Here is a 26,466-nt window from a genome sequence, read left to right as displayed (position 1 = left end):
GATTGATTAATAAGTTTAGTGTACGGGTAGGTTAAAATATCAGCACATTTTTTTATTAAAAAAGGGGGGATTTCATCTATTCCGAAAGAGTTTTTATTCTTAAGATTTTTTATTATGTTAAAGATGTCTTTGGGTTCAAACGAATTTAGAAATAACGAATTAATTAATTTATTAGAATTTATAGCTATATTGTCGTTTTTTACTTTAGGGCTTGATGAGATGGATAAATAGAAACTATTAAATGTATTAGCAATAATTTTCGGATCTACTATAATATTATTCTCTGAAGATTTAAGACTTATGTTTTGCTTTATTCTTATAGTACTTTTATTTGTTTCATTTTTTATTATTTTCCACATGGATCGTGTTTTATTATCAGCGCGTTGCGCCTTGGTAGGGCAGGTTTTATGTTTATGTGGAGGTTATACCTAATCCACCTATGGTCCGAGCATGAAAGTTCATCCGACACGTGCCAGTCGGTGATGTGTGTGGATACATGATCGGTTGCTAGCGTTAGGTCAATAACGGTTTGGGCTCGCGTTGTGACAAAGGTCGGCTCGGAGCCCCTGTTTAGTATATTAAGGTTGGTTGAGAAGAGAAAAGTAAGTAGATCCTCACCTCTTTTGTTGGTGTTCTGGCTGCCCCAGATGGTGTGATGCGCGTTGGAGTCTGCGGAGATGATGAGCTCGAGATCCTCTGTCTCGCAGTATGTCACCAGCGCAGAGAGCTCCGACGATGGTACTTCTTCGTCGCCTGGCATGTAGACCGATGCTAGGATCACACTTGGCAGGCCTAGGCGGTCATCTGCTTGGAGCTTGACAGCGGTTAGATCTCTGGAACATAGCTCGTTTATAATGGTAGTCGTTACATGCTTTAGTGTGTAGATACATGAACGTGGTTTACCTTCGGTGGCAGTGTCCACTAGAATTTTGCCTCCGATGTTACTCAGACCACATATTTTGCCATGTCTAATCCACGGCTCTTGGATTAGGGCTATGGTCCCGGTGTTTTCCTCCAGCACCCTTCGCAGGTTAGCCGTTGCGGTATAACTGTGCTGGAGGTTTGTTTGTAGTATTTTAAGAGTGGAGGTGGATGGGTCTGGGCTGCCATCACTATGCAGCAGACTTTCCTCCAGCTCCTTTAATTGATGGTCTTCCCCGACCCCTTGCTGCCACCAGTCCTTGGAGTGCGGCTTGGTCTCTGTGGGAGCTCCACCCTCTTTAGTAAGTGGTGGTCACAGAGACACCGTCTGTCCCCTGACGGGTGGCCGCAGGGGCTGTTCCTGAGGTCACATAAAACCTAAGTGCCTACCCACTAAACGCCACCTGAGGTTGGCTTTGGGCAAGTGCCCTCTAAGCCTTCATCGAAGGCGTCCTTCTCTTGGGGGGAGAGAGATTCGCAAGCGGCACTCCCTATGGAATATATTCTTTTCGAAAAAAAAAATATATATATTCTTATCGATTATTATCAAAAACTATTATCAATTTATCAAGGAATGAATTTAACGCCAGGCAAGGAACTAGTAGCGCCTTCTATTAACACTATCTTGTACTACAGCATTTTACTATTACACCACTGTTTTTATTTCTATTTTCGTCGGACAAATTTTTTAATTAGATAACTCAAAAAGTCAAGGTACACTTTGTGCCTCGTGACCCAGACAGTATTAGTATTGACACCATGAGCTGTGCAACCTTTGTGACTTCCGGAAGAGACATTAACTGCGGAAGCTCCATCTTATGCTTTTTCTTTTTGTTCTTTAAAACGCCAGAAATTTTAATACATTTTGCGTTTTACTATGTAATAAAATTTCCAAATTTCATATTTTTTTATGGAAAAAGGAGGACAAACGAGCGTACGGGTCACCTGGTGTTATGTGATCACCGCCGCCCGCATTCTCTTGCAACACCAGAGGAATCACAGGAGCGTTGCCAGCCTTAAAGGAAGGTGTACGCGCTTTTTTTAAAGGATACTAGGAATGTAGTATCGTCCCGGAAACAAGGCACAAGGAAGCTCATTCCACAGCTTTGTAGAAAAAGCATGCAAGAAAGCTCCTTGAAAAGCGCACAGTGGAGGACCGCCACATATCGAGATGGTGGGGATGATGTCCTAATTTGTGGCATGTCGTGCGCAGGTGAATTCGGCGGCAGGAGTCAGGTGACACAGCTTTTCGTAACACTCCCCGTGATAAATGCGGTAGAAGAAGCACTAAGAAGCGACGTCTCTACGCAACGCCAAGTCATACAGCCGTTCACAGTGCCCTGGGTCCCCGACAATTCGAGCTGCTCTGCATTGCACGCGGTCAAATGGATCGAGCTGATACTGAGCGCCAGACCAGAGATGACAGCAATACGCCATATATATATTTGGGTTTGCCCTCCAGGTGATCAGGGAATTGGCAATCGCTCGAGATTTCGAGACCCAGTATTCTGATACAAGGCGAGGCTTTAAGGGAAGTGTTGTCGAAGAGCGGTGATACTTGAGTCTTCTGGGTGTTAAATTGGACAAGGTTCAATTTACCCCATTCCGCGACCTTCTCGAGAGAGGACTCCGTAGAAAACACAAGTTTCTCCCGGAACTGGTCGACTAGTTCCCTAGAGAGACCTGCATGGCCTGTGTATACGGCATCACCAGTGCTGTCGTCTGCATAGCAATGTATGTTGAAGGTGTCCAACATATCATTGATATGCAGAAGAAACAGTATCGGAGATAGAACGCAGCCTTGTGGCAGTCCAGCGTTCACGGGCTTCGGGTTCTTAATAGCTTTAATGTTCAAGCATAAATTAAAAAATTGCTTAAGTGCTATTTTTTATGTTTATATGGGACGAGAAGAGCAGGACTTTAGCTGATCGTAATTGATACGCCCTGTCCAAGACAATGTAGTGCGCTCAGAATTTTTGGGTTTTTCAAGAATCCTCAATACAATTGCGCTCGTCACCTTGAGACATAAGATGCTAAGTCTCATTTGCCCAGTAATTACACTACCTAGACTTCGCCCTTCGCCCGTCAGACCGAAACACAGTTACACATTACTGCTTCACGGCAGAAATAGGCGCCGTTGTGGTACACATAAGCTAGCCGGCATCCTGTGCCTCCCACTAGGAGAAAAACCCCATAATATTATGTCATTAAGAAGCCCTTAAAGGAACTATCCAATAATTTTTACTCTGGAATTCTATCAACGAGTACTTCGCCCAGCCCCATGATAAAGAAAACAAAATCATATCATTTCATAATCAATATTTATTTTATACTTCACACCATAGACTAACAATATACTAGCGTATTGACAAACAAAGCATAAGAATACATCGTCCACAGAGATACAAAAAAAAGCGGCCAAGTGCGAGTCTGATCCGCCCATGAAGGGTTCCGTAGCAGCAAACAACATAATATAACAGTTATATAGAAATGAAAATGATATTAAATTATTTAAATCAAAAAGGCAAAAATCTTTGCTCTAAACCAAACAGTGCAAATGATCTCTCATCATTTATACGTATTAAAAAAATCTACTTATTAGATCTCGTTCAAACCAATTCATTGGAAGTTTGCATGGTAATGTACATCAAATATTTTTTTTAGTTTTATGATTCTCTTATTTTGCCTTTTACCTTTTACTTTGGAAGTGTCCCTCGCGCAAACTATTCAGTTTAGAAATACAGTAGAATCCTTTTATTATGACTCCGCCTATATTGACCAACCGGTTATTATGACGTAACTATACTACGAAGTTTGGTTTTCATATGAAATTCTTTATAAATAGTCGGATATAATGACTTCCCTTACAGTGACATGTCGCTTATTATGACCCATTTTTAATAAATTATGCCCGGTTATAATGACCGACACGATTCTGTACACCTTCGGTAATGTTCGTTGATTCCCGACGACGTTCGGCACGTGGCTCGTTTTTGTTTTGAATCTCAGTGGCCAATTGACGCTTGAAGGTCACACGTTGTTTTTCGTTTGTTACTGTGAAAAAAATGTCATCTCAGCGACGGAAAGCATTTACAATTGAGGAGAAAGGTGCAATAATATGCAGATTAGAAAATGGAGAATCTCACTCATGTCTCGCAAAGGAATTTGGCGTGGGTCATTCGACAATTTCAATGATTTTTAAAAACAAGAACCGCATTAAGCAGTCGTTCAATTCAAATGTTTTGAAATCGAAGAGGCTTCGAAAATCACGACAAGAAAATGTTGATCAAGCATTAATTCAGTGGTTTAAAAACATGAGAAACAAAGGAATACCTGTCAGTGGCCCTATGCTACAGGAAAAGGCAAATGGATTTGCCGCGCGTTTTGGTATTCTCGGCTTCAATTGTTCTGCAAGCTGGATCAGTCGTTTTAAAGTACGACATAACATTGTGGCGGGAAAAATTGTCGGTGAATCTTCGTCTGTTGATCAAAATTCAACAAAAAACTGGTTGATATCTGTGTGGCCAAATTTACGAAGACAATTTTCTGATGATGAGATATTTAATGCTGATGAAACTGGACTTTTTTACAAATTAATGCCGGATAAAACTTTAAAATTTAAAGGTGACAATTGTAGTGGAGGTAAGTTGTCGAAAGATAGAATAACTGTCATGGTAGCAGCTAATATGAGTGGCACAGAGAAAAAGAAATTGCTCATTATTGGAAAGTCACAAAAACCAAGATGTTTTAAAAGTGTCAAATCATCACCTGACGATTATGCTAACAATCGTAAAGCTTGGATGACGTCAGAACTTTTTGAAAAGTGGCTTCGTGATTGGGATCGTGATTTGGTGAAGAAGAAGAAAAACATTCCATTGCTGGTTGATAATTGCCCAGCCCATCCAAATGTTACTGATTTAAAGTCTATAACACTTGCTTTCCTTCCACCGAATACAACATCAGTACTACAGCCAATGGATCAGGGAATAATACGATCACTCAAAACAAATTTCAGGAAGAACCTTGTGCTCGAAATGAAAATTTGATGCTAATGAAGACAACTCTTCTACAAAAATAACGGTGCTAGATGCAATTCTGATGGTTAATGATGCCTGGAATAAAATGTCACAAAGTACCATTCATAACTGTTTCAAACATGCAGGATTCATTGAAAACCACGACGGTTTACCTATTCAAATATCAGACCATGAATTCGATGAAGGAGATGACATTCCTTTATCTTTGTGGTCACGAAACCTACATTCAGATTCTTTAGCAGCACCGGAAATTTGGGAAGATTATGTTGACATCGATAGTGCTCTCCTCACATCCGAAGAACCCACCGATGAAAATATCGTACAGAACATTTGTGCTAAGGAACAACTCGAAAGTGATGGGGAAGAAGAAGTCGAGGAAGAACCATTACCTACCGCAGAAGAGGCATTAAAAGCTGCAGAATTATTATCACGATTTGTTCACGGCAATATTGAAAATGATAGTTTGGCCATAGCTATGTCTTCTATACACAATAGCATTAGAGATTGTTTATACAATAAAATGAAAAAACAAAAGCAGACAAAAATTACAGATTACTTACAATAAAAATAGACTTGTATGTGTTATAATGTGCTGAGTACATGCAATTTTGATTTAATATGTATGTATACATATGTAATTACTATGTTTATGTATTAAACTACTTAAGTACATTCATATTTACATAAAAAGGTTTTTGATTTCACGAAACGCTTTGTATGACGTCCGCTTATTATGACTTTTTTGTCGATTCCTTTCGATGTCATTATAAACGGACTTTACTGTAAATGATATTTGAAACCTCAATATCATTTTTAGACCTATCCATGACCCGTATGGGTTTGATGAAATATTTGTTTGGTTTGAGTTCTAAGTATGAAACCCACAAAATTTATTGTCTTTTTTTTTTTCATTTTTTGTGTGAAAAATCTTAATGCGGTTCAAATAGTTCTTATAGTTTTGGAAAAAAGTCGTTGTGACATATGGACGGAGAGACAGAAAGACATGACGAATCTATAAGGATTCCGTTTTTTGCCATTTGGCTACGGAACCCTAAAGAGCGAATCTTTTGTTACTGTAACCGATTTTGGCACTAGGATTAAAATACTAGCTAACAAATATTTTTTATGATAATAAGGGACGCGACGAGTAAGACGATGGTAATTTATACGCCCTGCCCATTACAAGCAGTGCCGCTCAGGATTCTCGAAAACCCAATAGGTCAGAGCGGCACTACAACTGTGTTCGTCACCTTGAGACATGTTAAGTCTCATTTGCCCAGTAATTACACACAAATCTAAATTGGCCACGCATAATCGGGCTGTCACGTCGCCTATACTATAGTATATTCTGAGTCTATCACACCACAAATCATTCTGTCACACTTATATCTAAGTAAACTTAAGTAATATTGAGTCCAATGCTTTCCGGACAGTGGGGTCGTTGAGAAGTTTGTTTTGTTCGGGCCTGGCTGGTGGCATTACTGGCGCAGGGACCGGCGCTGGTGGTGGACTCTCCACATTGGTCTTCTTATCATTTAGAATACTGAGGATTCTCTGTTGCAGGTCTACTTGTGTCTTGTTGGTTGCCAAAGGTTCTCCCAGTTCCAGTTTCACCTGTTGCTCTTTTCGTTCCTGTTAAGAAAAAAAAAATGTCTTTAAAATAGTTTAAAAGAAAGATGAAGCACATATTACATTCATGGAAATTTAATATATGTTCACAAAAATCGTCACATTATAACATTAGAAATAAGGAATTGCTTATTTATTTAGCGACAGCAATGACAGTACAATATCGTATATTTCATTAAAAAGAGCGCAAAAAAAAGAATTCTGGAAAAGTTTCTTGCGCCGCTTCTTCTCTCTCAGAGCGCCACTTTTTTCCGAAGCGGTAGTAGTGTTTAGTATATAAGAAATCAATTTTGAGAAAATAAATGCCTTTGCCTTTTTATTGTTGACTTTTCTGTCCCAATAAACTTATCGACGGTAACTCACCTTATCCGTACACGCTGTCTGTCAATGGGTCGACGTATAGCTTACCAGCGAAATTGCAATTCACGCGTCCCACTATAAGGCGATAGGAATGACTTATCGGGTATATTGGGACAGCTTCAGATTATTGACAGGTAATTACTGACAGTAGAAGGTAGTAATTTATCTCTATCTGTAGATAGTATTTATTGAGTATTTGACGTTTGAGTAGATAATTTTGTTGCATTACTTTACATTATATATAATATAGTAATTAAAATAATCTATACAACGTTGAAGCTGTATATGTTAATAATTTTAGTATATTACTTCGAATTTTACGCCTAACGTTAAAGCGAGAGTTAAAGAATTCGATAAGTACTTATCTACGAAAACGAACCTTGACCTTGTCAACTAGTTGTTTACAAAAATAAGTTTTGTTTAGTCGAGAATATTCGACGCTTATGCTTACTTCTATAAATAGAAACACGTTTGTTTTGCTTTTACATTACTGTGAATATTAGCGGAATAATACTGGTGGTTTCCGAACCCTGAAGTCCTGATACGTAACAGTATTTTGCCTGGTGCGTGATGTTATGTTTATACCTAGGATGCCATCCCTAATGTATAATATAGTAGACTACGATTTAAGGTGTCTACCTACTACTATTTTAAAAATATAATATAGTAGGCGAAAGTTATAATAAATTTTTTTCAATATTGAATCCAAAAATACTAGGCTCGGTTTTAAAAAAAGTCTGCAGCTCCAGTTATGCCTCGCTGTGCTGTGGGTATCTTTAAAACTACGCAACGGATTTTGATGCGGTTTTTTTTAATAGATAGAGTGAATGAAGAGGAAGGTTTATATGTATAAAAACATTCATTAAATATTGGAGAAATACTGTTATTTTTGAGGTTTCTAATGTGATGTCGTAAATAATTACATTTTTTCCGCTTACATTGCAAACGCAGGCTGAACCCTACGAGATTTATCAAAATAATGTACTAAATAAGTATTGTACACATTGAAAAGGTCTACAGAAAACTCCGCTATGGTATATGTTTATCTCTTATGGATATCCCATATTGAATCCAAAAATACTAGGTTCGGTTTTACAAAAAGTCTGCAGCCCCAGTTATGCCTCGCTGTGCTGATTAACATTGCTTGGCCTTTCACGTGGAGTTCTGAGACCCGAGAAGTCTGGAAGTGATAATGACCTGTAAGTACTCGATGACTTTCTCGTACTGAAGGACAGTGAGAGTTCTGCCGTCAGCCAGTTGTCCCAGCAGGGCGTACACCGCCTCCCGGCCCGAGGAGCCGCCACGTCGCACCTCGTGGAAGTTCCTCGATAGCAACTGCAACGCGTCCTCTATCGGCATGTTCCGATGCTCTGCAGACGAAATCATCATATCAGTATACACCGTCAACTACGTGCGCGACCGTCCCACGGGGCGAGAGACGGTGGCGGGGAGGGGGGTACTAGAGATGTCAGCAGGTAGCGGTTGGTGTTGCGGGGAAGGGTGTGGAATAAGCTTAAGAAAATTTATTGAATTAGGCGTTACTTTACGGAAATCCATAATTATACAAATGATTTAAGTTTTTTTTAGTGTTAATTCCACCAATATTTGTTTTTAAAACAATTCGACAAGTGTTTTGCCTCTACACGAGGCATCGTCAGAACGTGATGTCTCGCCAAAATCTGGCACGAGACTCAACCGACTCGACTACTCTCAAAAATTAAAAATATTGGCGGAATTAACACTAAAGAAAACTTAAATCATTGGTGGAATAAGCTTCTTTGTGAAGTGTTTCCGGGACGATACGACATAGTTACCTCCAAAAAATTTATATATAGGTACCTATCTAAAATATTAAATAACATTGTCGACTCATCCTCTCTCGTATAAAAAAAATAAGCTTTAGAATTCCAAGCGAATTATCTTGTCCCCGCAATTTATTTTCTATAGATATGTTTCATACCAACTATGCAAAGAATACTTACTTTAGAAGAACTATTAACTTGTACAACAGCACTCTTTTAGAAGTTGATATATTTCATCTTTCATTTGGTAAATTTAAGATACATATAAGAAAAATATTGTACTCTTTTTAGATAATTGTCAAAATTGTGATAACTATGTATAAGTCTATACTTTAAAAAAATTCTTATGTTTATCCTGTATGGGACTCATTGTCGATATTAATTTTAACTATATCATGTATATCATTTGTTAACGACTGTATGTTCACTGAAATTCAAAAATAAAATAAAGCTCGTACACCTTCCTTAAAGGCCGACAATGTTCGTTTGATTCCCATGGTGTTGCAAGAAAATGTGGGCGGCGGTGATCACTTAACGCCAAATGACGCTCGTTTGTCCTCCTTTTCCATAAAAAAAGTGACGATACTATAATGATCACCTGCAATGAAGTACCCCCCAGCATTCTTAATAAACCAAAAATTCTAAGCAAATTACCACAATTACTAAGCAAAAATAAAATTTTTTTTCAGAGATGTTAAAGTATACCTTGTGGCAGGCCGTGCAATATAGTGAGTGTCAGCGATCTGTTCTCTTGATTGGTCGGCATCACCAGTATAGCGTACAGGCACCCACGTGACGCTATGTTGCCCAACACGCGGCCTATGGGCACATCCTCCATGGGAAACAAGAGATCAACTACAATGCCCAATCTCTTTAGACGGCTCTCTATGTACTCTGCATACTCTCTGAAAATTTAAAATAAAAAAAAAATATAAAAAAAAAACGACTTTTCAAATCAATCAACTAATCGAATTATTGAATTAATTACTCTCATAATACCCTTATTTATTTACTAACGCATAGCTACTAAAGGTATTCAATAATTCTTGTTTTTGAAGTTATACTTCTTTAGGCGCGTTATGAAAAAATTATGAGGGTGAAATTTTAAGATGCGCGCGCATCACTGTACAAAAGTAACAGGGTGAAGTTGGTTCTTAAAATTTTCTGTCGTTTGCGTCATTCGTTATTTTTTTTTTTGGTTTCTTCGTCTATTATTAGGACAGGCAAAGGGTTCAAGCCCGTACAGCCATATTCATTATTTAATAATTAAGTGTCAAAGCCATTTTTGCAAGATTTTTACAAAATTGTTCTTTCTAAAAACGTAGAATAGCACGAGGAATAAATAATTTTAAGGATTTTTGCTTTGTTACGCGAAAGAAGTATAACTTCTTGCGTGCATACATAAGTACACACACACTTTTTTACTTTCTCGTGTATATCCTCAGTCATGTCAAAAACTATCTTTAATTCTTCAAGCACGTTGCAAGCACTTACGTGAGGGATTTCGACACCACAATGATTTCACAATCGTTTCGCTCCGGTATGGGCAGGCTTCTTGGATATTCTGGATACCGCTCGAAGCTTCGCTCCCCCCACTCGGCACCACCTAAAATAATAATAAATAAATTTCGTTTATTTCAAAGATTGCATATATATATATATATATATATATATATATATATATATATATATATTCTAATGGTTTAGACTTGCCATAAAGTTGTCTTAGGACACTAATTGTATTGGGAATATCTCGCCTCCTTCCTTCCTCCTCAGCGGATACATAATATTTGATAAATAATATAGAAATAAACAAAAATGATTAAAAAACAAATTTTACAATTAAAACAAGTCTGAAAACTGTGTGTGTGTGTATGTGTTTTTATTATAACCGAATTCAATTTGTATAATTAATCATAGAATACAACTTTTAAAGTGATACCCTTAACGGTTATCCCTTTCAAAATTTTTAAGATTTGAAAGAGCGACATCTCAAATAAATTTCCTAATATGCAAATATTGGGGTTGAGCAGGTTATCAACTGTTTTTATCAACGATGTATCGTTGATAAAAAAAAATTGCGTGTGTACAAAGTACCCATGTCAGAAGTGAAACCTGCATTGTGCATGAACCTCTAAACTGCATATGAAGTCCTGGTTTTTTATGAAAATGAAAATGTTTGTCTACGTGGATGATATAATTGTTTTTTGTGTACGGCACCGACTTAAAACCTATCAATAGTTAGCACATACAAATAATAGTATTTTGTTAATATTAAATGTAAAGGTTTGCATAATACACCTCGTATATAATTTTTTTTAGTTATTTTATACTTTTCAGTTTTTGAAGTCGGTTTTTTTAAGCATAAGAAGTTTTTTGGTATATATTTTGTTAGTGATTACTTATTTAGAACCTATTTTTATTACCTAGAAATGCCTATAAATTATTTTAAAAATTACAAAATATATTTAAATTCAATACATTTCACCAGAATTGTTACTAATGTGTTTACATAGTACAAGTGCTGACACGACAATACCCCGCGCCCGCTCATTGTACGAATTATCACTAAGTAATGAAATGTCATTGACTGAATTAGTTGTATTGCGAATTTATAGGCATTTCTAGGTAAAAAAAATAGGTTCGAATTAAGTAATCACCAACATATTATATACTAAAATCTTCTCTAAAACACGCTGCATCTAATGGTACGAATTATTTTGATCGATTCAGTACTTTACGCAGTATAACCGAAGGAAAAAACCAGTCATACATTTATTAGTACAATATAGATTCTTGGGATAAACTCTGACGTCACAGAAACCCCGCGCAAAATGGCGCGTTTGAATAGGCGAAATATCTTGCCGGGAAAGAATATTTATTTTAATTGAATAAGAATGTTTTTATCTATAATTCTCGATGTGTTTGATAATTTTTAGGATGTAAAAAATCAAATTTAACTATTTTTAAAATTCATGCATATACCCTATTTCTCTACTTAAATTCATCATGTTTAGGGACTAGAAGACCAATTTTATTATTATTTATTTCTGACATTATCAATGTCATTTATCATTGACTCGCCAATTTTTTGTGAAGAGTGTGGGATATCTTAAAAATTTCCCATTGATGTACATACCTTTTCTTTTCCATTTAAGTTTCTTGAAGATGACAATATATCTTCATGTTTAATGTCTCGGTTGCATTTTACAACCCATACCACTTTAGCATAAACCCAAAAATAAACACTTACCTTCACATAGTAATAAAGAATGCAGATTAGAACGTCTGCTAATATATCCGGTAACTCATGCGTAAAAAGCATGCGACGGTTAAATTTCCTCGGATCGAATACAAGTACAAAAACATAATTTAGTTTATAAGTAAGAATAAAAGAAAAATAATAAGATCAACAATAAGAATAAGGAAGAAAAGAAAAACAATATATTGCACATACCCATATGTGGTGGCATTTCTCTGAAGCCGGCTTGGCCACGTCCCCTCCCTCTTCCCCTCAGACCGCCCCTCCCCCGGCCTCTTTGATTCTCATAACCTTCCTGCGGATGATCTTCAGCATCCCCTAGAAAAGAAATCAAATATTAAAAAGTTTTAAGATAGAGCACTCAAGAATTGAGTTTACTAAGTAATTCTCAAGTGTGTTTGAGTTACTTAATATTTTCATAAACTTGTTATGCCTATTACTCGGTTAAATCGAGTTTGTAAGTCTTTTATTGGGCGATGTATATGCTTCAACAATATGATCCCAGAAAATGTACAAAACAAATGTGTTACGAAATTTAAAAGAATTATTGAAAAAAGTTTGTGTGGCAAAGGTTACTACAGCATTAACGATTTTTTTAATGGTACCATAGACTAGGAATGAAGCGAGACACCCTCAAGATTTTTATTTATAAAAGTTTATGGTACGATATTACATTGTAATCCATATGTTTTGAAAAAAAAGCCCAGTGAGTTTCTTGCGGCCGTTTTGCTCAGGTCCGAGGCAGTCCATTTTGAATGGGTGGTAGTTTTGGACGTTCAATCAGTGATTTTGAATAAAAATATTTGAATTTGAAACATAGCATCACATGAGTTAAGGGGTCCTATTAAATATGGTTATGAGCTACTTAAGAAAGATGCTAGTACCATATTAGGTACGAGGGCTGCACTAAAAGTATCGGGAATGGAATATTTCCACTGTTCCTGTCATATTAAAATCTTTTAATTGAATACTCCTTGGTTTTAAAAATCGAATACCATTTATTTATTTAAAAAAAGATTCTCGGTCTTGTCACATGGTCTTTTCAAACTTGTTTAGTCGTTGAGAAAATGGAATTGACTCGAGAAAATTCTAGAGCGATGATTTATTATGACTTTCGAAGTGGTTTAACACAAAAACAGTGTGTTGACCGGATGATTTCTGCATTTGGTGATGAAGCCCCATCCAAAATCACAATTTATCACTGATTTGCTGAATTTCAACTAAGACGTGTCATGCTCAGTGATGATCCCCGTCAAGGTCGTCCAAAACTGCAGTCACCAAAGAAAACGTTGATGCTGTGCTTAAGCTGATTGAGGAAGATCGACATGTGACATACCGCGAAATTCAGGCAACTTGAGACATTGGCATGAGTCAAATACAAATAATCTTGCATTTACAATTAGGTGTAAAAAAGTTGTTTTCCCGATGGATACCGCATTTGCTCTGTGAAGAGCAAAAAGCGGCTCGCGTTACTTGGTGCGTCAGAACTCTCGAAAGATTCTTTCGAGAGTTCTGCGAGAGAGAGAGATTCCACGCAGGATCCTCAAATGCTGTATACAACATCGTATCAGGTGACGAATCCTGGAAATACGCGTACAAACCCGAAACAAAAAACCAGTCACGAGTTTGGGTGTTCGAAAATGAGTGTAAAGTCAACAAAAATTGTTCGTTCACGGAGTGTTGCAAAAAAAAATGGTGGCCACGTTTGTCTCCAAAACCGGCCATGTTGCGACTATTCCTCTTGAGGGACAAAGAACGGTTAATGCAGAATGGTATGCTAGCATTTGTTTGCCACACGTCGTTTCTGAACTCCGTAGAGATCTGCAACCGCCGCTTCATCCTCCATCACGACAATGCGAGTTCTCACACCGCGCACAGACCAAAAGAGTTTTTAGAGCAAGATACATAGAATTATTAGACCATCCGCCGTACAGCCCCGACCATAGCCCTGAGGATTTCTATACTTTCCCTAAAATAAAGAATAAATTGCGTGGTCAGAGATTTTCATCACCTGAAGAAGCTGTGGACGCCTACAAAACGGCCATTTTGTAGACCCCAACTTTCGAATGGAATGGTTGCTTCAATGATTGGTATCATGGTATGGAAAAATGTGTCAAATTTCGCGGAGAATACTTCGAAAAGCAATAAATACATTTTTAAATAGTAATGTTGTGTTACTTCCTTGATTCCCGAAATTTTCAGTGCCACCCTCGTACATCAGTTTGGATATATTCAGGCCCTTAAATAAACATTTCTTTATGAAACACAGAAGAACGATGGCTGGTCAACTTTTGCTTGTGAACTGCACCTTTTTTATGTTAATAAGGGACGAGACGAGCAGGACATTCAGATGATGGAAATAAACTATTTTTAAGAATTTTTAAATTTCTGTATATGGAAGAGGAGATGGAGAAGAGTACCTGATAACCACATCCCCAACTCTATTCTCTTGTTGTACGGGCATAGCGATAGCAATGACAGTACATTATTGTATATTTTATTAAAAAGAGCGCAAAAAAAGAATGCTGGGAGAGTTTCTTGCACCGCTTCTTCTCTCAGAGCGCCATTTGTTTCCCAAGCGGTAGTAGTATCTAGTATATTAGAAATGACATCAAAAAGAATTCTAAAGGAATCAATTTTGAGAAAATAAATGCCTTTTATGCATTTTTATATTTGTGGCAATTTGGCCTCTAACTTGGGTTCTGTATACAACTGTCATTGTTCCCTGATGAATAATTGAAGGTCACAGTAGCTGTATAGCTAGCAATGCGCCTGACAAACTAGCCAGGAGAGGCTTGGAGATTATAGCAATTGGATCTGATCCAGCAGTTCTCATCCTCTCTGGATGGCCAATCATAATGCACTATACCAATGAACTCATGTTATAGAGGGTCACCACCTATTTACCGACACCAACAGTCCCCATTGCAGGGCTTGTGTGGAGGTAAAGAGACCGCCTAACACATTGATGATAAACTGTCTTGAAGAGTTGGGATGGCAGGTTTAGCCATAAAATAATAGTATCAATTTATCCATCCCAAATCGGCAGTGCCTCAGGGCACTAGAGTATGACACCCTATTCCCTCACCAAGTTCAGACCCTCATTTTGTTTATAAGATGATTTATTTTGCTTGGTCATATAGCTTGTTTCAATAGCTTTCAAATAGATTCACTCTTATTATTCTCATTATAAGCTAGTACGGATTGACAGAACGCTGAATGAGCACTGATCTACACTGTACCGCAAGCCACACGTGGATCTGAGAACGCCCATTTGCTTAAATTAAGGCTAACTGCTTTATTCAACAAAGCCTAAACTTTTTCTTGTTGTAACCAAAAACTGGTTGTCTTGATAGAAGAAAAATATTTCCTATGAGTGTGACTACATCATTGATTTCTATTTAATGATGAGAACAAACTGTATTCACACAGTTTTACAAGGCAATATTGAATAGTGACTAAAAATAATTTACCCTGATCTCCAATATAGTTTCCAAAGCTGTCGTATAAATCATCCTGTTTATCCGGATGATTTCCTGCGCTGTCATTTGGAGCTGGTTTCTCTGCTTGTCCTGATGATGTATCAAATTTTCCACTGTAAAAAAGTATTATTACATACTAAACCTTTATAAGGCATAAGCATCTAGAGGTGATGCAATAAATTTAATAGACTTAAATTTCAAAATCAAGAGAATTGTTAATAAATGTTTGTGTGGTAAATGTTGCTATAACATGTATAAACTTCTTAATAATACCACTGATTTGGAATTGAGCGACCGCCCACAGGCTATTAAATAATAAATTTTACTGTAAGTGGGAAGCAAACTCCGTCTGCCTACTGTGTTTATTCCCTTTGAAATTCTAATTTGAAAAAATAAAAATGGTGTATAAATGTTAATGTTATACTTCTTAAGCATAGCAAAACAAAAATATAACTCCAGTACTTCTATATATGAACTATACAGATGTGTATTGTGACAATTTAGAAAAAGCATAAGACATGAAAATTATTTTGAATTCAAAACTGTGTAGTACTTTTTTAATAAATATAGATATATCTTCATACTTGGTGGTGTTGAAATAAAAAAAATGGTGTTATAATTGCCTTCATCACTTTAAGATAATATGAGATGTTAAGTCTGGTTAGCCCACTAGCTATAGTACACTTCTTCTTTGTGAAAAGGTGCAGATGTGGTGCCAATTTAGCCAGAATTTAGTGCCAATGAGCCTCCCAAGGAGAAGTATGACTTTTATAGTATGTTATTTGGTTTTTTACCTACTACCATGTATCTGTTATATATTATTATCAGCATCAAATAGTGTTCATCCAACAATGTGTCAATTACATATTGATTTTGTTAAAGCTGCTAAGTCTCTTTCTATTGATCTCCCTGTGATATACGAGTTTCTATTAATTGAATTAAACTTAAGTTTTAGGAGCATCCAAAAGCTCAAATTTAAAATTATTAGATAATGTTAAAAGTCCAAATTACCTTTCATTAGTCAGAACAGCTTTAACAGATATTTTCTTTCCTTTTAACACACTTCCCGCTCCCTTTTCAATTGCAAGCTGTACACTACCGGCTTCACGAAACTGCACGAAACCAAACACCCGGTTTACAACTATACCATCAATTTGTCCATAAGGAATGAAGTGTTCGTATAAATCATCTTCTGTACAATCATCAGTAAGTCCACCAACATATATTCGAAGGTGAGCCGTAGCTTTATTCCTCATAGCATTGCGATCGAGAGTTAGTTTACCTGCAACGACATCGATTGTTGACTGTTGTCATAAAATGAAATTCTTACCGGTGCGTCAATAACACATATTTTGTAAAATTACTGAAACTAACCTGCCATGATAACTTTCGTATTCTAGTTCATGAACCCTGAACAAATCAACGCTCATCAATATATTATAAACATTAAATAATCAAAGTAATGCACGTTTACCGACAAAATAGGATGTTTATGAATTTTGATTTTGAGTTATATGTTTTTATCCACGCAGACGCAGAAAACCAAAACAATTATCAACATCACAAATTTATTTGACGTTGTCAAATGTCAAAGGTAAGATAACATGACAGTTTTGACAGTCGCATGTCACTGTAGCTGTACCTACAACCAATAATATCAATGACAATCACAAATGTCTAATATCTAACTTGTAACGTAGCATTATAGATCGTAGAAATAGTAATCGTGCATAATAACTGTAATAAGCGTATGCCAAAAGATTCGTTCTGACAAGAACATTTTATTTTATATAACGTAGTATTAGCTCTGATAAGAACCATTTCATAATGCTGTACATCAACTCATAGAATCATACAGATCACCAGTTTAGTCATCTCAGTAAAGTTTCAAGCATCGTACTTTCTCTCGACGATCGCAGATATACTCACGTGATCAGTCATATGCTCCGCGTTACACAACCGCACAGCAAGGCCGAGCGTCCTCGAATGAAGCGTCAGGACGGTCGGGACTCGGGGGTCGATCGCTATTCATGCAATTTTAATCAATGAGCAACAGCCGTAGGTGCGGAATGCTCATTGACATCGTATGATCGAGGTTCGACGCGAGTTTACACAAACTGCGACAGCATTAGTTTTAGAGCGTGATAGAACACATAACATTATTCTCAAATCTTATTGAATGAAACGTTTTACTATTGGTTAAAATGTAAGCTCTAGTATTGGTGTGTATTTTCTGAACTTGTAAATATTTTTTAAGTAACGATTGTAATTGGGTAACTAGTTTTAGGGATTTTGTATATATATCGTGTAACTTTTTAATAAATCATATCTTCCATATATCTTCCACATATTCCTCACAGTCAAACGCTCAGTCTCTAAATCACTAATCAGAGATCAGCATGGTTTCTAAACTAATAAGTTATGAAACAGAGGGTTCACTGGATAAACAAGAAACTGCTGACGATTCTTGAGTAAAATGAGGAATATATTCAAGTATCCATAATCTACATAAAATGTTTAAAATACTTAATGTAAAGTACTGCTACTGTATCTCTGTTCGACATTTCTAAAACCGTAGACTCTAGATCTCTTGTCATCTAACCGATTTCAAGAAGGTATTCCATCGAGTTAACCTTTCAATCTTAACCGAAAAACTTGCTGCATCGGGTCCTCCTACTTAGATAGTTCTGTTCATACCTTGCAAATAAATCTCGTATAGTGGCAGTTAATGAATTCAGTTCATCCACACATTCAATGACAACAGGGGAAAAACAACAAGACTCCCGTCTGGGATCTATTTTATCAATTTTTTTAATATTATATTTAATATAAGCTCTTATACATATACAGTGGAGCAACATTTTGAAAAAATATATTATAATTTTAAGTTCAGTCATTATAAATTAACAATATGAAGCAGATTTCTTGATAACAGAATCACCCAGCCACTACAAGTAGTGCTAGTTAACGAGCGAGAAGCCTGGACCAGCTATCAGCTCCCTCGTTCTAATTTATTGAAGGAAACGACCCAACCCACGGTGCAGTTAAGCAGTGACATTTTAAGTGACCATATTAACAAAAAGGTTCACCCTTCAACTGAGCCTATGTTTTCGAGCCTAAGTGCCAACTCTGAAGGTTTCTGTAAATAAAATGTTGCTTGTTCCTCCATTTAATTAAAACTCCGTCGATCCACGTGCTCGGTTGGATCCTTGAGTATTATTTTAGGCTATAAGGGTTCTCATTGGAGACGGCTGATTCTGCCAAGACAAATATCCAAACACGTAATCATCATGAATCTGAATAATAATTCATAACGGGATTCATCAGTGAACAGCATCCATAACCTTCTACATTTTGATACCATAACTCATATGTACAAATTATATTATTATTATGTAACTTTACTTTAAGTACATTAGGTAGTTTTCCAATTACATAACATAATGCGACTCACTGGTGAACAACGCCGAATTGTGCGGATATTTAATTGGAACGTGAATTAGTTTTCAAATGCACCAGCAGAGTGCGCTAAGTTCAGTGCTGAAAAAAAAAACATATTGTTCGTTAATGATTCGATCAAGCCATTGCAATGTTGATAAACTATTTAAACTAAAATTATTTATTGTTTCTATTTCTAAAATAGAATTATTGTATTCATATTTAAAGAGTGGAACATAAAAAAATCTGTCTGTCACAGTCTGAATTCACTTTTATTATTTCCAAAAAACTACGACGAAACGAAAGCTTAAATTTTTTTTTTCAATAGTAAACAATTATCAAAAAATTTCAATAAATGCCAACTTAAACAAAAGACCTATGGGGCCATTCGACTAATATTGTAAATACATACTTGACATTATAGCACCTGAATTAGCAATAATATTTAATGAATGCATAGATGAGGGTGTGTTCCCTGACCTCATGAAATACAGCAAAGTTATACCTTTGTTTAAATCGGGCAGTTCTTTTGACCCTGCTAATTTCAGACCTATTTCAGTGCTGCCTGTTTTTAGTATATTTTTGAAAAACTTTTACTTCAACAGCTACAAATGCATTTTTGTAAATTAATGAACAATAATCAATTTGGTTTCACTGGGGGATTATCAACAATTAATGCGGGTACTAGACTCATTGAGCACATCTTTGACGCCTGGGAAGAGTCACAGGATGCATTGGGCATTTTTTGTGATTTGTCCAAAGCATTTGACTGCGTCCACCATTAAACTTTATTCCTAAAACTAAAGCATTATGGAGTGAAAAATAGAGCCCTAAATCTGTTAAAATCATATTTAAGCGAAAGAGTTCAGATAGTCGATGTAAATGGCAAACGGTTTCGGGTAAACCTGTGGGTGCTACACAGGGTTCTGTTCTCGGCCCTTTCTATTTCTATTATATATTATATTAACGATCTACCGTTTGTGGTAGATGATAGCCATGAGATTGTATTGTTTGCTGATGATACTTCACTTATTTTTAAAGTGAAGCGACGTGCAGATATTGATGACGAGGTAAACAATGCACTCTCAAAGATAGTGCGTTGGTTTGAGACGAATAATCTGCACTTAAATAGTAAAAATACAAAGTGTTTACGGTTCATTACACCAAACACAGCGGAGGTATAAACCAACGTACTTATAAATGACCAGAGGTTGAACTTGTGGACACTACGGTCTTTTTGGGTATCACGTCAGATAAAAAGCTTCAGTGGGGTCCACATATTGCCCATCTAGCAGATAGACTCAGCTCTGCGGCATATGCCGTTAGAAAGATTAGAGAGTACACGAATGTTGCGACCGCTAGATTAGTGTACTTCAGTTATTTTCACAGCATCATGACGTACGGTATTTTACTATGGGGTCATGCTGCTGACATTGATAGTATTTGCTCTACAAAAGAGAGCTGTCCGTCCTATATATTAGCTTGGCTATAGACAGTCTCTCAAAGAAAAATTTAAAGAAATAAATATGATGACTGTTCATTGTCAGTACACTTATAAAAATTTAATATACGTTCACAAAAATCGTCACCTTTTTGCTCTTAATAGTGATTTTCATTATTATAACACTAGAAATAAGGGATTGCTTGTAACTAATTCTAGTAGGCTTCATAAGATACATAATAGCTATAAGGGTAAATGTATACACTTCTATAATAAAGTCCCAGCCACTGTTCAAGCATTATATATAAAAAAAAATGTTTTATAAAATAATGGCTCTGTCGTAAATCCTATTACTCCACAGCTGAATATCTAAATGATCGGACAGCCTGGGACTAGATTGTGATTATTTTATAGCGATAGAAATGACTGTACAATATTGTATAATATTATTGAAAAGAGCGCAAAAAAAGAATGTTGGGAGAGTTTCTTGCGCCGCTTCTTCTCTCTCAGAGTGCCATTTGTTTCCAAAGTGGTAGTAGTATCTAGTATATTAAAAATAACATCAAAAAGAATTCTAAAGAAATCAATTTTGAGAAAATAAATGCCTTTTATGCCTTTAAAGAAAAACACTTGTTAATTATCTGCCACTGAGTTTGTATGATTGCACGCATCACGTGAAAGCAGTACTTCTAAGAGTAGTTGATTGAGAGTGCTCGATTCACGATTTTGCGAATCATTGTTGTAGTTGAAACACTATTACTTATAAACAAAGGTACTTTGTGGTTGAAACGTTGGAAAACTACCATAACGTATTTTCATTTATTCATTCATCGCTAGTTAACTTATGTTATTAATGTACTTATTGATATTAATGTTCCCCACTCCAAGAGACATTGAGAGTTGAGAACTCGTGTGCCGTGTGACAGCGCTAAGCCTCATAAAGATACCGGGTAGTATTCTGGCCGTCAAATCCATTTTATCTTCCAGTATGGGAGGTAACAAGATACCTGCCCGTGTGCCTTTTAGATACAATATGATGAAATCTATTCTTTATCACACTCAATTGCTCAAATATTGACTACAGTATTATACTTTGATATGTCAAAAGCTTTTGAAAGAGTGTCCCATGAATTATTATTAAAAAAAATTGAGGCATATGGAATACGGGGGCTTGTTAGATTGGTTCCGATCATATTTAAAAGATAGGAAACAAATTAGTGTAATTATTACTCGGACTAATAAAATTTGTGAGAAAGAAACATACAAATCTAAATATACATTTAACCAGTGTGGTGTAATCAAATCAAAATCAGTTTATTCAAGTAGGTCACGAAAATGACACTTATGAATGTCAAAAAAAAATTTCTTATTGAATCTACCGCTACTTCGTAAAGGGTCGAGCTAATGAGAAGAAGTAGCAAGAAACTCATTGCCACTCTTTTATATCAAGATTTACAGACCATTTCAATTACAATATAATTTGTAAAATGTAAAATGATGCAACAAACACACTCAAACGTCAAATAATGTCAATGTCTTACACGAGTAAGTCAAAAAAAAAATGTAAATTAATACAAAAGTTATTGAGTACAGTAGCTGCATCATCCACATACACCATAAATCAATAAAGGTATTCTGTGAGCATTTTATAAGCGATTATAAATAAATAAACATGTATATATCCATACATATATATGTATACACAATAACTTTAAAGAATCTGAAACCGAGTCCTCGGCAACAGGATCATCCCGCCACCACAAGCAGCGCCCGTTCACGAGCATGACGCATGAGCCAGCCATCGCCTTCCTCAACCATATTTTAGGGAAGGGGACGACCCGTCCCATGTCGCCGCCACAAGCAGTGACATTTAAGCGAGCATGATGAAACCTGTTACGAGAACTCAGCAAACAACAATAAAATAATCCTAATACATCCATATAAGCCTACATATCATGCAATACTCACCAAATACCTCTACTTACAATTTGATAATTCTGCTTAAACTTGTAATTAATATTATATTTTTACTAACAGTAATCAAAAGCTCAATCCTTTAGGGTAATCTAATCAAAATCACCTTATTCAGGCAGGTCCTCAAGGAAGAGCCTATTCTATTTTTGTTTTATATCAATGACGTTATAGACGTTACAAATAATAAAATATTTCTATCCACGGACGATATTTCGATAATTTTTGAATCTGACATTAAAAACTTTGATATTATGAAATTTAACAATGACATTATAAATAATTTGAACAAAATGATTAAATGGCTTGGTGTGAATAATCTTACATTTTTTAAATCTAACTAAATCGAACAATAATAAATTTTCAAATGCTCTACATAATAATTTAAAAATAGAATATAATGACGTCATTATGGATGAAAAAAGAGGAAACTCCATTTTTAGGTTTTATTTTAGACTATGAACTTAAATGGACATCACATATAAATAAGGTCTGGAGTAGAGTAAATAAATTTGTTTATGCCCTGAGGCGCCTCCGAAAGATTATAGATTTAGGTACCACACTGTCAGCTTACCATGCTCATATTGCATCTATATTGAGATACGGTCTTATAATTTGGGGTAATGGCGTAAACATCCAAAAAGCATTTATTGCACAAAAAATTTGTATCTGTGCGATTTGTGAGTTCGGTCCGTACGAATCGTGTAGACCGCTGTTTATTAAACTGAAATTGTTAACCTTGTCGTGCCTATACATTAACGAAATAAGCATATTTGTAAAGAGACATAAATATCTTTTCACCACTGCCAAGGAGATGTATTGCCGCGACCAACGACATCCAAATAGACTTGTTTACAAAAAAGCACCCAGGACTACTTTGTTTACTAAAAATTGTCATGCCATATGTATTCAAATATTTCATAAACTTTCCGATGCTATTAAAATGTTGAATATTGGTCTTTTTAAAACTCAATTATATCAATGGCAAATTAATTACAATTTTTATGCTGTATCTGACTTTTTAAATTTGTGATTTTCTTTTTTATAATCTTGTGTTTAACTTTGACTACATAATATGTACCTATACCACATGTATATTTTGTGTAGATGCAAATTTTTTTTTTTTGATTTTATGGCCTGGTAACGAGACCTTTAAGCCATGTCTTTTTTCGGTCACTTTCGCTTTGAGAGCGCTTAACGACTGTTCATTAACTTTTAAATGTTATTTACTGTTCTCTTGATGATAGATGCTAATATAAATGTAACAATGAAATATTATGTGCTGTTATCTTAGAATTTTATTATTATATAATGACGTGGAGGTAATGTAATTTGTAACCCTTTTCGGCTATGTGTTGATTCGTATAGGATTTTTTTGTTGACTTGTATACACACATTATGCAAATAAAGAATTATTATTATTAATATGTGTATATTATGACAAATCATGACCAAATTATAATTTTTTGAAAGAAAAATCCACATGCGCGTCCTAATCCCTTAAAAATCTTTTATCTTGCTAAATTAACTATTTATAAGCAAGAATGACTCCAAACAAATGAAAACAGAGCTCATCTATATAGCTTGTAAATGAATCAATAACACACTTACCTACCTAATTTTTATTTTAAATATTTCTATTGTTAATATATATTTTTGTCTACACCCAGGCTTCTAAGCTTCTATAATATTACACACAGACAATAGGTACCTAGTTCAGCTGATTCAGTAACTAAGTGTCAAGTGTCATATTACTGACTGTATGAGTTGGGTATGAACGATGAGGTTAAGTTTTTACATATAATTTAAATTAGTATGTTTTTTCCTATTTCATTACTATAATAAATAGGTTATAAAAAATTTAATAATTTGTTTAATTTACAAGCATTGAATAGTAAATTTCAAAAAAGTAAGTGAACTCATATTAAATTTAATATTATTTATAGTTTATAGGTAGGTAAGTACTAAGTATTAAGATTTGCGCTTATAGGTAAAAGTATTAAGTAAAATAAAATATATTTTATCTTAGCTTTGTTAATTATTTCTATCGTAATGTAAACTAAAAGATGTAGGTATTAAGGTTTAGTTTTTAGTAGATACAGATAATGCTATTATTGGCATTATTTTATTTTGTGACTTTATAATTTTCCATACTTGTGACTTAGTTACGTAAATATTTTCTCAAGTTCTTAGTAAGTATATGTCGATTAATAATAAACGAAACAATTTTTAGAAATAAACTAAACTACCTCAACTTGGAAATAATTGCTAATGTTAATCAAAAGATTTATAAACAACAGCTACAAGGCCTATAAAAAACTTATTAATAAAGCTTTTAATAAAAAGAATCTTATTTTCACAAATGTGCTGCTGTCAGTAGGGATTTCAACAACTGGTGATTTATTGGAGCAGTGTTTTGAATTGTATCACAAAGAAATTGATGATTTTGATCCTAAAAGGACAGCACATATGGGTTTTTCTGGCATGACAGCTGGGATAATTTGTCATCATTGGTATATGTTCCTTGACAAAGTTATCACTGGCCGGACTATAGATATGGTTGTAAAGAAACTTATGCTTGATCAGTTTATTTGTTCACCCATTGTGATTATGTCATTCTTTGCAACCATTGCAATTTTTGAAGAAAATCCATTTGAAAGCTTCTCTGAAGAAGTGACTGAAAAGTTTTGGGTGTTGTATAGGGCTGAATGGTATGTGTGGCCACCAGCTCAAGTTATAAATTTCTATTTACTGCCAACAAAATATAGAGTACTGTATGATAATACAATCTCTCTGGGCTATGATATTTATACGTCACAGATTAAGCACAGCAGATTCAGGAAACATTCTGATGACAAGAAAGAAGAATGAATTACAAATTGTACTTTTTATTTATTGTTTAATTATGCAATTATAAATGTGAATAAACTATTTTATGAAGGTGTGTTTAATTTGGTTGGTTTTAAACTTTTCAGATCCATATGATGCAAGCTTTGGCTGTTACATTGAGAAAGATTGCATCAAAGGTTCATGACAGTAGTTCTAGAGTGAAATTGAAAAATATTATTGGAGTTGCCTTCAGTAATAAATATCTGTTTTATACAAATGTAACAATATCGGTTACTTTATCATCACTGGGTGATATAATGGAGCAGACATATGAGCTTTACACAGAAGAATTACCGGAATATGATTTTAAACGTACTAAGCACATGGCATTCTCAGGGGCAGCCCTTGGGGTCTTATGTCATCATTGGTACAAAGTTCTAGACAAATTTATAGTTGGTAAAACCACAGATATGGTTATAAAAAAATTTGCATTAGACCAATTAATATTCTCTCCCATCATGATAGTTACATTATTCGGTAGTTTAGCATTACTAGAAGAAAACCCTCTGCAAAACTTTAAAGAAGAAGTTACCCATAAATTTACAACATTATACAAAGCTGAATGGATGGTATGGCCACCAGCGCAGATAATTAATTTTTATTTCCTACCAACTCGATTTAGGGTTTTATATGACAACACTATATCTCTAGGATATGATGTTTATACTTCACAAGTAAAACATAATAAAAGTTTAATAAAAGACCCTAAGTTGTGACGAATAAGATTTAAGAGTAAATACTTTTAATAGTAAATGAATTGTTGACTATTTTTATTTGTATAAAAGAATACAATACTTACAATTGTTACTTTTGAAGCTTCGTTAAGTGCTTATGTAATCTAATGAATTGTGCTGTGATATAATATTTTTTTTACAAGATGTCATATCACTAAATACAGATAAGTTCCATACATATTATGTAGTTTTCTTATGAAACAAAAACAAGTGTATTTGCCTATTTATTGGAAACTTTTTCAGTGATTATTTTAAATTAAACACCTGCAGTAAGACATGTAACAGTGAAAAAATTAATTAAAAATCAGTGTCATCCTTCATCATGATACATAAGTACATACTATTGCACCAATAGCTAATAATATAAAAATAACAAATATTTTTTTTTTAAATTGAACTAATTCATAATAATTATAATATAATCATTATGGCTTGCAATATACAAAACTCAACCAAAAATTCAGTATTTGGTTGAGTTTTGTATATAATTGCTAAAGAGC

At 35.1% G+C, this 26,466-nt stretch overlaps 3 protein-coding genes across 5 annotated transcripts in view; 1 reads left to right on the top strand and 2 right to left on the bottom strand.

Moving 5' to 3' along the window:
- Positions 1-26,466, bottom strand: part of LOC126972445 (chitooligosaccharidolytic beta-N-acetylglucosaminidase) — a 561,898-nt gene that overhangs the window by 116,282 nt on the left and 419,150 nt on the right. Inside the window, exon 11 of one of the 2 annotated variants that reach the window (XR_007731141.1) lies at positions 6,909-6,950. The exons of the other annotated variant lie outside the window; for it this stretch is intronic. The gene's annotated coding sequence lies outside the window, so the exon portion shown is untranslated. Of the gene's footprint in view, positions 1-6,908; positions 6,951-26,466 lie in introns of those variants that run through there. 2 annotated transcript variants of the gene reach the window in all.
- LOC126972466 (nuclear receptor coactivator 5) lies at positions 6,248-17,044 on the bottom strand. The gene is made up of 8 exons (XM_050819259.1): positions 16,868-17,044; positions 16,505-16,775; positions 15,485-15,606; positions 12,207-12,329; positions 10,244-10,355; positions 9,455-9,654; positions 8,145-8,317; positions 6,248-6,590 (listed from the first exon to the last, which is right to left on the bottom strand). Exons 1-8 carry the CDS (start codon positions 16,872-16,874, stop codon positions 6,348-6,350), a joined length of 1,251 nt encoding a protein of 416 aa, XP_050675216.1. The 5' UTR covers positions 16,875-17,044; the 3' UTR covers positions 6,248-6,347.
- On the top strand, positions 24,103-26,146 carry LOC126972503 (mpv17-like protein 2). Of its 2 annotated transcripts, none has more exons than XM_050819318.1 (2): positions 24,103-24,252; positions 25,319-26,146. In XM_050819318.1, exon 2 carries the CDS (start codon positions 25,325-25,327, stop codon positions 25,946-25,948), a length of 624 nt encoding a protein of 207 aa, XP_050675275.1. In that variant the 5' UTR covers positions 24,103-24,252; positions 25,319-25,324; the 3' UTR covers positions 25,949-26,146. The 2 variants fall into 2 exon arrangements, with proteins under 2 accessions (XP_050675275.1, XP_050675276.1); XM_050819319.1 differs by lacking the exon at positions 25,319-26,146 and adding an exon at positions 24,577-25,292.

The sequence above is a fragment of the Leptidea sinapis genome, chromosome 26, assembly GCF_905404315.1.
Source record: "Leptidea sinapis chromosome 26, ilLepSina1.1, whole genome shotgun sequence".
NCBI lineage: Eukaryota > Metazoa > Arthropoda > Insecta > Lepidoptera > Pieridae > Leptidea > Leptidea sinapis.
This window is presented reverse-complemented; position numbering and strand designations above follow the sequence as displayed.

Coding starts and splice junctions, on each gene's coding strand:
- LOC126972466 (XM_050819259.1), bottom strand. Junction 12,330..15,484: donor AAACTATATTGGAGATCAGG/GTAAATTATTTT, acceptor TTTCTTTTCTAG/GGGATGCTGAAGATCATCCG. Junction 9,655..10,243: donor GTGGTGTCGAAATCCCTCAC/GTAAGTGCTTGC, acceptor TTAAATTTTCAG/AGAGTATGCAGAGTACATAG.
- LOC126972503 (XM_050819318.1), top strand. CDS start 25,325: ATGATGCAAGCTTTGGCTGTTACATTGAGAAAGATTGCATCAAAGGTT.